This window comes from Dermacentor albipictus, chromosome 9 (genome assembly GCF_038994185.2).
Source record: "Dermacentor albipictus isolate Rhodes 1998 colony chromosome 9, USDA_Dalb.pri_finalv2, whole genome shotgun sequence".
Classification (NCBI taxonomy): Eukaryota; Metazoa; Arthropoda; class Arachnida; order Ixodida; family Ixodidae; genus Dermacentor; species Dermacentor albipictus.
In genome coordinates, this window is record NC_091829.1 from 109,624,016 (window position 1) to 109,638,487 (window position 14,472).

Genomic DNA, 14,472 nt, shown 5'->3' on the forward strand with positions numbered 1-14,472 from the left:
AGCACGATCTGCTCATCGTCTCAACAAAATGTCCCACGATTGATACATTTACATCTGCTTGCATCGCTATCGTTACGTAAAATAAATGCTAGTGATACTCTGAATAACAATGCACGTCTTCTGAGTTGCTGATTGGTCTAGCAGGTTTGCAAATCCAGTTGTAAAGCTTAAATATTGTGCAGCGACTGACTTCATGAAATTAGTTGCTTTTCAACTGACGCAAGCATTTGCAACCATCGCTTTGTAATCAACCTGGTGACACGACCTCTGTGGTTCATTGGTGTGAATGCTGAAAATTATGTGCAATCACTTTTCGTGTAGTTTTTCCTTTTGTTAGGGGAACGCAAAAGGTCTCATTCGCTCGGAATATAGTAGCATCCTCTGCATCGAGTGCAGCTACGGCCAAAGCAGCTAATGCATCTCTGCAGATGCATTGCATTTTTTTGGCATCATTGTCTCGTGCATTGTGTTGGCGCCCATTAAGTTGGTGGGGATGTGGAAAGGGGTGTCAGCGCCTTTCGCTTCTCACCTTGGCTACGCAGCAACCGTCCGATTCTCCGTCACCTTCGCAGCAGCTGTAGCGACTCTCCAGGGCTCCCGCAACTGCAAGGAAAGACACACTGTCACATGAAACTGTGCCACCAGGATAGCATCAAGTTCTTTTTGACTGTCTACGGAGCACCAAGAAGTTAAAGGGGCAGAAAGGAACAACACAGAGTCTGTTTATACTATTAAATTGTTCTTTCAGAACTATTTTCATTCATTTGGCAAATAAAAGTTCAGCAAGATTCTCGGCTATTATTGGTTATGTCCTCGACTGCTTATACTGCGTATATTTACTTCGTATTCTATAATAAGTACAACCTGCGCCGATCACAATGGCTCTTCATATACTACAACATACCTCCGGATATAACGGACTATTCTTCATAGCTAGTTCAGTCTCTTTAATCCATGCAATGAATTTAGCTTTAAACAGATATGGCTTAATAGACTTTGCAGAAAAAATTTGGGGCATACTTTGGGCATATCATCACTGCACTGCATGCAACATTTTGCAGCCACCTGTGGTGCGAAAAGACACCTTGTCTCGAGTAACAAATGCACTAGCGGCAAGCTTCTCGTTCCATGAGACACTTACAGTGCTATTAAGGCGAAAGCCTTAGACAGCTCATGGGGTGAGAAATCCAATGTCCGGCGTTATGGCACCAAAATTCATGGCATCAAAAATTCATAGGGAGTCGAAGCCACGACCTCTGGAGGGAGTCGAATCCACTTGGAGATATGGACAAACCGACCTTATCTCCAAGTTGGATTCTAATTGACATTATGAAGGTTGAGAGTCGAATCCGCTACCTTTGCTGTCGATTAAGGCGAAGTGAATTAAGGCACAGCTCATTAAGATAAAGTTAATTAAGACACTCAACCCCACGACCTTTGGTAGGAGGCAAGCCCTTGAACGTTGGTGGGATTCGAACCTCTGACCTTTGGTGTTGATTAGGGTGAAGTTAATTAATGCACAATTAATTAAGGTAGAGTTAGTTAAGCCACTCAAACCCACGACCTTTGGTGGGAGAAAAAAGTAAATAAAGTAACGCATTTGAATGAAAATGTCAAGCAATGCAACGAATGTCTGGTGAGCGCCTTCATCCTCTTTAGCACATGCTAAAGAGACTAGTCATTTTGTGCATGCCCTTCAGGTTCCAATAACCAAACAGTAGATAGAAAGCCAGGCAAAAGTCCCACCATTTCACAACATACTTCAACAGGGCTGTTTCTTGGCCTAGTTTGTGTTTGCTTGAAGACATATTTGGCATAAATAAGATGCACACAAAAAGAAAGACACATAAACGACACAGGCGGTTCGGCAAGTATGTCTTGCACAACAAGCTGTGGCCCTAATTTTCGATAAAGAGGACTTCCGGTACAATGGACCTTTCTCATAGCATTATTAGGTCGTTGTAATTAACAAGTGTCACTGGTATTACTACTTTCCCTATTCTATAATCATAATAACACATTATTTGCATCTCGAAATGCTGACCCCCGTGTCACATGCATGGCAGATTCATATTCGTGCAAATACAGCACTGCGGAACACCACGAGCACATGCAGCGAGCCAAGCGAAGTCGGCCTGCTGAGGTGCAACGACGCCAGAATGAAGTGTAAGGGTCGATAACACTCACTCCTCTTCTTCCAGAGGCGACCCCAGTGGTGGACGCACTCCTCCGAGCGGACGTAGTCACCATCTTCCGTCAGCGAGAACATGGCACCGCACCGGCTGCATCGTAGCATCGAGTCTGCGCATAGAAACATACAGGCACTTGAGAAAGGCATACCGGCCCCTCCTCTACACTCGAGAAGCTCTCTATACGCCCATGCCACCACCAAGTGCACGTGGCAAGAGGTTACTGAAACACCCACTGCGATGCCTTTGGGATTAGTTAATGGTAGTTAAAGGCCTACTGCAATGAAATTTTAGGCAGCGTTTTTAGAAATCCCGCAGCACTGGTGAGTCAGCAGTGTTATGGGCTACTATGGCCATGTATAGCAGGCGCGAAAAGGGCTGGCTGACTGGCCATTTCCTGTTTGCCCCCTCTGTTTAACCCATTCTCACACCTGAATGCCCCTAGCTCCCCAGCTTAGGCGAAAGTGCCAGCCTTTCCAATAAAAGTGTCATTCCTTCAACCAGTTCAAAAGCCTAGTTTCTGATAGCACAGCCCGTGCAATATCTAATTTCAAATATGAGTGCATGCATCACAAGGACTCGAAAAACTAGATGCTCCTGATACCAAAGTGAGGGGGGACGGGGACGCCATGATTATTGCTTGCCGAAAGTGATGCGCGACACGGAATGCGTGGCTCCCTCGACAAGACCGAGATAAGGTGCCATCCGTGGCTGCTTGTAGCACGCTAAAATTTCTGGCAGGTGACGTGCTGGGACTTACCGTCATGTCCACTAAGCACCGGGTACGTGTTGTCTGCTTAGGCTCTACTTAAAGGCTGCTAGTAGGACAATTAGCATAGTAGCAGCCCTCCAGAATTTCCAGGATTGCTCCAGTAGTATGTATACGCTAGTCATTTATTAACTAACTTATCCAAAGTAAAACTCCATATCAGCTGGCCTTCAATGGAGTTTTACATTCCAAAGATGCAGCTTGATTGATAGAATCAGGAAGTTAAAACATTCACAAAACACTGGTGCTGTGAGACATGCTGTAGTGGAAAGCTCCAGATTAGGTAATTTTGACCACCTAAGGTTCTTTGTTGAGTGCCTAAATATAGGTACACAAGTGCTTTTTTTTTTTCCGCATTTAATCACCGCTGAATTGCTGCAGCCACAGCTGGGATTCGAACCTGTGACCTCAAGTCCAGCAGCAGGACGCCATAGCCACACTGAGCCACTGTGGTGAGCCAAAGCCACAATACGGCTAACAAAAAAACTGCAGTGGCGATTTTCACTCTATTCTGACCCTCTGGGGATTTTTGATGTGCACCTCCGTGGTGGCTGTGATGCAACATTTAGTTTCCTCTGTTCTTGCTCTTCCATGACTAATGACGAATGGCGCTTGCCAAAACTGTACAAGATTTTTTTTTCATTTTTTTTTTACTTCTGCTATTTCCTTCAGTTTTTTAGGAGTCGGCAGGCGCAGTGAGCAAAATAAAATTGCAGGAGGCTTCACAAGATTGACAATATTATCCAACAGTCCTCAAGACCTTGTTTGAAACTAAGTCAGCACAGCATACAAGCCTCTCATGGTTGACACTGGCACTGTTTGGCTGCCTTCAATGACATTACCGTGAAGAACCAACATCACATGTTTGCTCGCCAGGCAAAAGCGCTAACAGGCTCACTTACTTTAAAAAAAAAGGGGCCACAGACCTCAAGGATGATTCAAACAAGCACCAACTCAGAACAGCCGTTTTATTAACAATGATAGCTGCAATGATGTTACGACACAGCTGTAAGCATAGTCTTCCAGCAAGTCGAACCTTGTTATAACAAATAACATGAAATTAATTTGGCAAACCAGAAGTTTGTCATGTGAAGTTATGCCACAATATCATTTCAAGGCCAGCCTGTTGCGTATGCCAGAGCTCTTCGCTAATTAAGAGTTTTCTGCCACACCGAACAATGCACACTGACATAAACTTTGCAACTCAGTTCTGCAGATTCCCGCAAGGTGGAGGAAGTGTCACGAAAGGGAAAATTGTCGTCCACCCAATCTTAGAGGCAATGCACCCACACAGACCATGCTGTCAGGTGTCTACGTCGCTATGCTAAGAGGCGCTCTCGGTACATTGGACACGAAAATCTTGCATTTGCCTGCGAGAGCAAGTAACTTACCTATGCTTGCCATGCTACAGCCAACTTCTGGCTGTGCCAATTGGAACAAATTCTGAGGATGACACCGATTTGGGTATATTAATTTCCAAAGTTTGTAACAAAATTGTGTTCCAGTTATTTTTTGTGCTTCAATGTCTAAACCGGTGCTATGGTAAAAACAACAAAGTGGAACAACAATACATTCCTACCACAAATTTGAGAGCACATATATAAAAACTGGTGTCATCCTCAGAATTCGTTCCAAGATGACGTGCCTTGCAATCACATTAGCTACAATTCATAAGGTGCAATATTTGCCATAAAGTAATAAGTTAAAAACCTAATTAGTGAAATTTTGTTGATTAGTCAATGATGCATTTACATTTCTTGTGGATGTAATGTCTACTTCTTTGAGTAATCTAGCTTATAAACTCAAGTTGTGTTATCTGCCACAGGCAATTTTTAAAAACTTTCGGCAGTCTTTGCAGAAACAACTAGGTATATATATAATGTTAACAAGTGGCTCCTTATTAACTGTTTTCAACTAATTGACATCAAGCGTAGTTGGCTTAGTTCACATATTAACATCAACAATAGGTGCCTGCAATCAGCACTGGTCTTGTATCTGCTGCCAACATGCTTGTGCTGCAATAAAGCAAAAGTGACAGACTAGCTGAAGTTTACTGCAATTGCCACATAAAATACTCACGTGGTCAGAATGATAACAAACAAGACAGTTGATGGTTTTTCAATGCAACATGTGCAAATAGGCAAAGACACGAGAAGAATGCACGAATCTTCATCATTCAGCCAGAGTCACTGACTCACCATTCAGTTTGGAGTACTGACGCCCATCGGTTCCGCCAAAAATTGCGCGACCCGGTTCCGTTGGATGCGACCGCGGGTAGTTGTACTCCACAAGCTGCTCCGTGGACAGCCGGTATGGCTCCAGCAGCTCGTAGAAGCGGGACGCTGCATCCCACCCCACCAAAGGACGTGCAGTGATCAGAAACTGGCATCACCCAAACACCGTAGGTATTGAAGACCTGCCAACCTTAAACACCTTCAGCAATGCAACAGTTGAACCCCCTCCCCCCCCCCCCCCCCCCAAAAAAAATGTTGGGTGCACAAACAATTGTTAAAAACAGATAAATCCATTACATTACACCAGATGTTGACTTTTGATTAAGAATTTTGCAGTCTTTGTTTTGTGGGGATGCTGCACAAAAAGACCCTCCAATCTACTGTGACCGCTAGACTTATCTGCAACACAGACGATTGGAAGTGCCCATGAAGTTTATTGATGAAACATTCGTGCAACAGTGCTAGAACTTTCAGGTGCCACTGTACGCTAGTATTATGGAGTGCATGGAGGTGCTGCAGGCAAGCCTGAATCATCAAGCAGAGGCAAAATACCAGTCTGTAAAAAGTCAGCTGGCAACTGCAATAGGAATCTTTCAAAATCAGTGTTGCTCTTAGCTTGTTGAAAAAAAGAAATTGCTTTTTGGCATTGGTATGACAATGGTAAACAAGTTCTAAAAATGAGACGTTTTATGCTAAAATTGTATAAGCTGGACTAATGCTATTGGTACTACAATAACACTTGGAAAAATCACCCGCTAGAACAAAAACCTCGCATGAAACAGGCGTTTAGAAGTTGCCTGCACCCACTGTGACCCCTTTGCAGCACAAAGCTACAAAGCTTTCCAAGAAATTCGTACAGGTTTCCTTTGTAGCTTCATATTGCAGTCAGATGGATGACAATTTTTTTCCTTTCCTACCCAGCATCATGCTCCATTGTAGTATTTTTCCTTCTCCCATGACGTCGACCTCATGACACCTACAATTTCCTGTTCCATTTCTCGTTGCACAGTGCTTTCTAACTGCCCCGCTCACCTGTCAGTTCCGGAGGTGGCTTGCGGTAGCGGTTCTTCTCGATGCTAAAGCTCGTTCGCGCTGCACGGGCGCCCTGCAACACCATCTCGTGGGAGACCACCCGGTTGGAGGTCTGCACGGGCGCCGCAGCAGGAGCAGCAACGGCGGCCGTTCCGGAAGAGCCAGAGCCAGCAGAGGACACGCCCCCTTCTTGGGCCACCTCTCGGCGCAGTCGCTTGAGCGTGTTAACGGCCACATTCAGGTAGACGGTCTTGCCGGAGCTCCGGTCGTATGTTTGCTTTTCTTCGGACAGTGCCTGCAATGGGGATAGACGTCGGTTGTAGATGCAGCGAGTACAGGGTTCGCACTCTCGGTTGATCACTTTTGGGGGACAGAATTTGTAGTGCCTGTTCATTGGCACATATCTACGGTAAGGAAAAACAGCTGTGCAAAACGTGGATGGAAGAGGAATGAGAATGACAATACAAATCCCAACTACAGTCGAACCCACTTATAATGTTACCAGTTTTAACAATATATTGGTTATAACAATGAGAAGCTGCTGCACCGTCAACTTCTGTATGTTTTCGATGGTGAAATAACTCACTTCCTATGATGCCCATATGCCACATTATCGGTTATAATGATAAAGTCTGGCTGCTGGGTGTCCGTGCCGAAATGTAATGGAATGCAAAATCCTTCAAAAGAAAAAGAAAAAGAGTAATTCCAGCTACTGCATGCCGCCGTGTGCTGTTTTGTAGCCTTCTCCGCATCGCCAGTCTAGTGCACCTTCTCTCTTGTCACCCTTCCACTCCTCCACACACGAATGGGCTGCACCCATAGCTCTATGCTGTGCCACCCTACAAAGCACGAATGGACCGCTGACGGCACTGGGCACTGCTCCATGGTTGCTCCCACATTGCTCGCTGGCTGGCCCCTCGTGCTGCGCAGTTCTGCCAACAGATTAAGCCGCTCGTGCTCGTTATAGTTGGCTGCGTCGAAGTCGTTCCTGGCCACGTGGTTTTCCAGCCTCCTTTGACTTGCTGCCAATATGGAAGATGGCTGATCCGCCTGCTGATAATCAGCAATGCACGACGTTGCCGGTGAAAAGAAAGCACACTGCTATAAATTTGGAAACGAAGAGCTTCTAACCAATGAGGTGATCGTCACGCTCGTGCTTACATAGGATAGCGACAACAACAGTGACGGCGACGATGGCAGCGATGACGCGGTAGGGCAGACTGCCTCAACGTTGTCCTTGCAGGAGGCCCTGCAGATGATTCAGTCCCTCTGGGGCTTCGTTTTCACGAGGGACCTTTTGCTGCACTACATGGAGCACCTGGATGTCTTGGAGAAGGATGTCGGCAAGCTTCGCATAAAGCATGCAAGGCTGACAGACATGAGAGTTTTCTTGTGCAAGCCAGTGAAAAGTACGGGGCAAGACGCTTATGGCGATCTCACCTGAGCATTTCTTCTGGATTTCTCAAGCTGAGAGGCTGCCGTAGCAACCTTCTTGCATTCTTTAAAAGGCCCCTTTTGAGGCCAACAAAGCAATCCCTCGGCAAAGCTTGCATGTCACTTGCCACCCATGACACCGCTTTGCAGTTATAGCAGGGATGGGGAGTCATGGGAAGCAACAGCGCCAAAGCTGATCCATTGCTTTTTTTCCTGGTATCTTCAAAGTAGACATGACATGACAAGAACTTTATTTGAGTCGTGAAGGACTGAGATCTTGGGGAGCCAAAACCGAAGGCTCCCGAAGATCAAGTCAGTGGCTCTGCCCACGATGGGACCGGGAGATCAAGTCCTGCCGCAATGTCGTGGGCCCTCTGGACAGCCTGGAGTTGAATGTGGAGATTGCTGCTCTTGAGAGATTCCTGCCATTGTTCTTTCATGATGGGTGGAGAGGCGTTAAGGGCTGGGCACAGCCAGAGCATGTGCTCGAAAGAGCATGAGTCACGACTATATTTGGGGCACGACTGTGAGTGGTCAGGATCTATCCTGTTAAGGGACCGAGGAGTGGGATACGAATGGCTTTGCAGGAGTCTGAGTGTGATAGCCTGAGGTTTGTTCAATTTGGGGTGAGGGGGTGGAAATGTCCTCCTGCCTAGCCGATAATGGGAAACAATTTCGTGGAAAGTACATAATGGATCTTTGTGGATGTTGACCTCGTTCCAAGCCTGGTTAGCCGCGACAGTGCGGTGCGTGAAATCGCGCGCTCTCCGGTGGGCCTGCTCGTTAGGATTACATCCAAGCGGGTTAATTGAGCTATCTAGATGGGCTGGGAACCACGAGATTTGGTATCCTCCTTCGCTGCTCTCCCTAGTCCTTTGAAGTGCTTTAATCACAATACTGTTCGCCTGTTCAGATATGAGGGCGGATGAGAAGGATCTAACCGCTTTACGCGAATCCGAGAAGACGATAGCGGGAACTTTTGAGCTGTGAAAAGCTAGAGTGATCGCCGCTTCTTCCGCCACATGGGCAAACTTCGTATAAACAGAGGCTGCATTGATCAGGTTGCCCCCCGCGTCTACCACCGAGACAGCGAACTTATCCCCACTGTCATACCTGGCAGAATCGACAAAGAGGGCATCTAGTTACTGCTGATTATCTTTTTAAGGATGGACTTAGCTCTCCCGAATCTTCTACCCTCGTTATGCACTGGGTGGATGTTTCGCGGGACAGGGGTCAACCATGATGTGAGTTCTGGTTTCCCGGGTCAAGCTACACTTTGGTTGCCGGTTCATGTCTGGGTTGGATTCCCGCTTCTTCTAAAATCCTAATCCCTGGCTTAGCGGATGAAAGTCTCATCATCTGAGCCGTTGTGTGAGCTTCTATTAGCCCATAGAAGCTCAAACAGCAGATATCGAGATATTCAGAGTAAGAGGTGGAAAACCCACGGGTTAAAACCACGGCCAAAAAAATCTGGCTTACCAGAATTTAGAGATATCATAGTTCCAGTTAATGAGGGTTTACTGTATTTTAGAGCGAATGCCTGGGTTCCATTGCATAACAGTGCCAAAACTAAAGCTCTAGAGAACAGTGCTAGGATCATCAATAGCTGGCCTCTACAACCAAACCTGAGCTACGTACAATGAAACACACAAGGTGAAGCAATACACCTCTATACATAAAGTCAGACAGTAGCTCAATTGCAATGCATGACGGCATCAAAGTGTGCAGCTGTCACCAAGTGACCGTTAACGCACCTTTTGAATGGCTTCATCTTCGGTGCTGGAGCATTTAACGCATTCATCTAAGAAGAGGTTGAGGTAGCGTTGACGCACAGCCGTGGGAACTCGGCTACCATACTCGGCCGGGATGGTGGGGCGCTTGGACAAGACCTGCGTGATCAACAAGGCATTTTCAACTTGTCATATTTTGAGTTGAAGGAAGGTCAGAACCCTCTAAATGGTAGAAAAAGTACTGGTAAGAGTCAGAGCAGCTTAAACAGTTTATTATAACACTTGCTTCTACAAACCAGTTGCAGTACCCAGGAGGTGAATACACTAGCCTGCTCAGTTCTTGCAAATGCTGTAGTTGCCACAAGTGAGTGCAGACTGAGGAAACATGCACAGCACTCCAGTTAGCTTTTATTGCGATAGCAATTATATGGACACTCCAGGCACATTTCTGCCATCGACGTCGCCGTGGCGTTCTGTACGAGTGAAAGCGTGTGAGGGTGAGACGGCGAATGCGGTTCAATCTCGCGTGCGCGAGCAAGGAACTCGACCCGCATGCGTGCCCTTTCCTGTGGCACTAGAGGCAGGGGGGTGAGGCATTCTTCTCCGGCGGCTGCCAGGGTGTCTCGGTGTCCTCCTCGCCCGCCGCTCTGTGCAGAGTGGAGACATTGCAGTACCTACTATGGCGTTGGCCACGCTTATCGCGAACGCCGTAGAAGACGCCCTTGGTGGACGCCGTAGGAACGTTGCCGGCACTCGCGTGTCTTGAAAACGATCTGCGATGTGGCCAAAGTGTGCACCTGTGCAGGCCTCATCTTCGAAGTGATTTGCAATGTTTGCAGAGTGCGCGTAGTGCCGGTAGCTTCGTATGCACTGTGCTTGTGAAGTTTCGTTCGCATTGAAGCGACAGGTGCACGGAGGTCAATTGGCTCGCGGCTGCCGCCGTGATTCCCAACTCCAGCGTTTTCATAGACAGTTTACACTGTTATCGAGCAAGACTTGTTTATGTTTATCTGTGTGCGTGGGACATCGTGATGGTTAATTTAGTAAAAACACAATGACGGGCTAGTTGGTTTGAATCCATGCTAGAATGGGTAAGCGCAACTGAAGGACGTAGAAAGAAGCAGAAATGCACAAACAGCACTGTCTCTGTGCGCCTGTTTCTTCATACGTCCTTGTTGAGTCATGCTTACGCATTCTATCATTGTTAATTCAGTTAGTAAGCGAACGTTTACAAGTTTATACGGCCGATAAAACTACTATCCTTACTTCGTACAGCCACCTACTAATTTGCTATCGCAATCGGTGCTTTGCCATTCAGGTAGAACTGCGCAATATTTTTAAATCTAAAGCACTATCATACCTGGCCTTGCTGCTGAAAGACACCAGCAAATTTTACTCCGTATCTCAGTATCAGGACAATGTCAATGACGCCAGGTCCGGTACTTTAGGATAACTTTAGTATCAAATTCTGATACTTTCAAATTACATTTCTGCAAACTTCCCCAAGTGGAATGCTACTCTGCCGGTTACTTTCGCCAACAACTCGTCCACGAACCTGCTCTGCCTCTCAATACTTTACTTATTGCTGCTCTAAGCTCATGCATGTTTGTGCATGTGTATGGTGCCACAGCACAAGCTAACAAAGCCCCTGTAACAATATCTTGTAAGCGTTTATATGTACTAAACATCATGCATTTGGATGCAACAAGTACTATATTTTTGCATGTATAACCCCCACCAAAATTTCAAGAAATTTAACAGTACAGTGGGGGTGTGGATTTATATGCGAATTTCATCATAAAATGTGGGTTCAGCGCACATGCAACGCTGCAGTGAAGCCACACCTAAAGGCAAGGCTCTCAGCTATTCAATGTTTCGTGACCTCCTAGGGAACCGCAGCTCCTCCCCAGCCCCGTTTGTTGAAGCTCCCTTCTGCCCTCTTTTACGGTCGCCCATTCTCCTCCGCTTTGCGGGTCGCCATTTTGTGTTTAGTAGTTAGCGAATAGTGCTCGCGCCACCGCTAAATTCGTACGTCCCTCGTTCTGTGGCGCTCCCTCATTCTGTGTGAAAGTGCCTCGTGATACAGTGGTGAGCCAAATCGCCGTTTGAACTTTTGGCTCGGTCACGTTTGCCCTGCCGCCAATGCGCAGTGCTTCCCCTTCCGCACTGTCATCCGCAGTCGTGCGAGAGCTAGCTACGAAGTGATACGATTCTCGTCCCGTATGATGCGACTGATTTGTCCATGACAATGTCTGGCGTGTGAATCCAGCTCTGTCAGCGTCAGCAAAGAATGGGACAACAGAGCTGCTGGCCAAAGTTTTTGCAAAGATTTGAGCAGTGTAGTACGTAGTTACTTCCGTGGATTGTGTGTGGGGATATCCTTTTTTCTTTCCGAGCTATTGTAATTGACGGTGTGGATTATACGCGGTGGCAGGTTATACGTGCAAAAGTACGGTATGATGCAGAATTCCCAGAACTTTGAGTATGTGTGTCAGAACTCACATAAAAAACTCTAATAAAATGTGCTGCCGGATTTCCCCATATGGAATATTGCGAGAAACTTGGAAAGTAACAGCGAATGGTGGAGAGAAGCACACGCTTGTCAATTATAGTGTCTTTATTCTACATATCAAATCTGCATTCATTTAACCTAAATTGGTTTCTCCAAATTCTTTACTAACATTTCTCCTTGACTGTAGCCTCTTTTAACTGCTCACTCAACTGCTCACTCAACTGCTCACTCAACTGCTCACTCACATACTTTATTGTGTGTGCATGTATTTCTTTTACATTGCGTTTATTGTTTTCAAATAAGGATTTCCTGTGGCTACCTCCTGCTGCTTGATTCTCGGCCTATCCCTCTTAGTGGATGCGAGCCACAACGGAGGTCCATCATCACCATCATCAACGACAACACCCGAAGAAAGTCCGCTCACCACGGCTGGAACATGGGCCACCCGTGGCTGGCCCTTGGGCTGGGAGGCCACCACGTGGGCTGCAGTGCGGGTCCCCTGAGGCAGCTGGGCTAGGGCAGAGCGGCGCGCCGCCGCCAGCAGCGGCGCATTCGCCACCGGAGCCACTCGGCCCTGTAACACAAGCAGCGAGCACAGGTCAACCTAACTGCATGCAAACGCTGCCACCATCCATTATTTCACAAGAACAGCCACGCACTGGCCTGGTTGAAATGAAATGAGCAGAGTGCAACAACCAGCCAGTTTCACCAGGAGCAATTCAGCAGTCCCTCGCGGGAGTACTTTCCCGTCATGTTCTGTATGTGTGCATACACTTTAACCCCACAATAATGATATCGGTGGAAGAAGTGAAAAAACTCACTTTCGCAAGAACTGCATTACTGCAAAATAAGACAGAACAGACAAGAAGTGCGTGTGAAACGGAGCTTTACTATCAAAATTCCATTGGACTACTTGGCAGGCCCTGCTCTGACTACAGAGCCAAACTGCCGACAGCACAAAGTGCAACCCATGAGTAGGTCAGCAATGGCAGCACTGCCATGGAGCGGTATTCTCAGCCGATAACTTCTGGGGACACAATCACTTGACGAGCTTTCGCGTAACTTAGCCTTGGGCATGTTGGCCTTTGCGAGCAACTGAAACATGTTGGCGGCCTACTTGGCTAATTACGAGCAACAGCATTCCGGATAAAGATAGGCCCAGTGGGGCTGTATTTCCAACTGATTGCTTTCACTGAGACGATCACTTTTACGGGATTTCGGGTGACTCAGCAGTGAATGTATGGGCAGCTATGAGATTTATTCCATGCAGAAACTGTAACAAGCATTTGATGCCCCCTCAGGCATAATCTTCGTTGGCCCGCCAGGCTCGGTGGCCTGCCAGGCTCGGTAGGCAACATTGGTCACCGAGCCTGGGGGGCCAAGGAAGATTACGCCTGAGGGGTTGTCACATGCTTGTCACAGTTTCTGCATGGAATACATCTCATAGATGCCCATAGCGCTCATTACGCGCACACTGTCTCCTGTTGTGGGGTTTCAAGCGCTCGCAGTGGTTGTGCGACACTGGTACATTGCGTTGCGTTTGCGAGGGCTCCGTGTCTCTCTCCTAGGTACCTGGATAGGATGGCAGCGTGTCATAAAACACTGTCGCTCGGCTGACATCCCACCCACGGGAAGGTCGACAGGCTTCATCCATTGGCCGACCTGTCGGCGGGATTCAGGCCCCGCATGTGTGCGCTCCGGCTGCATGCGCACAACACATGGCCAGAGGAGATCACGGTGGAGTGTCGGAGGGTGCGTACACATTCCTCTCTGCCGGCGGTGGTCCCTTTGTCCGCCGCGGGCCGACGATTACTTCGGCTTGTTGGCGTCCGGCCTCGGCAAGTGCAAGCACTTTTTGTCGCCTCAATGTCCCAAGGCAACGCCTTCTAGTAATCGTGCCCCATCTGCTCTTCTTTCTGTTTCTATTAGCTCTGCTGTGGGGGTGCGTGATGGCAAGCGCTGGGCCAAAGGATGGGCAGCCTTTCTTTGCTGGGCTCTTTGTTCCCTGTGTCGCGGAGCGCCATTAGTGGCCACTGGCGACCACTTGGCCCTGTTGTTTTGTGTCGCAACTAGATTTAGGTTCGGACGTGTTGTTGGGCTGTTGTATCGAACCCCCAGCTTAATAAATGTGATTTGTTCTTTCCTAAGAGTTTCGCCTAGGGTCTCCCTTCCTGCACACACGGGCTCACCTTCTCCTGGCTGCGACCACCGTGCATGCGAGCACAGCAATGCGTGTGCGTACGTGCATACCGGCGCGGATGCAGCGCCCTGTATACACGGCAGCACGGAGTGCTTAAACCCACGGTGCTCGCCGGGCGTGTGCAATGTCTGAGCACGCACGCCATGAGCGTAGCTTGAGACCAAGCCATAGACGTCTATGTATTCTGTGCCAAGTTACGTGAAAGCTTGCGAAAGTGATTGTATCCACGAACGCTACTGGCCAAGGATACAGCTCCGATGGGCAAATCTTTGTCCAGTGACGACAAATCTACACGTGATGCACGATGCCCAGCGTACTTGAAGCAGGGGATGTGTATTCTGGGGTGATGACTTTCAGGGTCACAATAAGGCC

At 47.6% G+C, this 14,472-nt stretch overlaps 1 protein-coding gene across 1 annotated transcript in view; it reads right to left on the reverse strand.

Moving 5' to 3' along the window:
- LOC135897503 (RNA exonuclease 1 homolog) overlaps window positions 1–14,472 on the reverse strand; it is a 48,524-nt gene that overhangs the window by 14,591 nt on the left and 19,461 nt on the right. The window contains exons 7-12 of the mRNA XM_065426145.2: window positions 12,325–12,474; window positions 9,413–9,547; window positions 6,225–6,519; window positions 5,157–5,300; window positions 2,188–2,301; window positions 530–603 (exon numbers count right to left, since the gene is read on the reverse strand). Coding sequence (XP_065282217.1) covers window positions 530–603; window positions 2,188–2,301; window positions 5,157–5,300; window positions 6,225–6,519; window positions 9,413–9,547; window positions 12,325–12,474 — 912 coding nt within the window. The remainder of the gene's footprint in view (window positions 1–529; window positions 604–2,187; window positions 2,302–5,156; window positions 5,301–6,224; window positions 6,520–9,412; window positions 9,548–12,324; window positions 12,475–14,472) is intronic.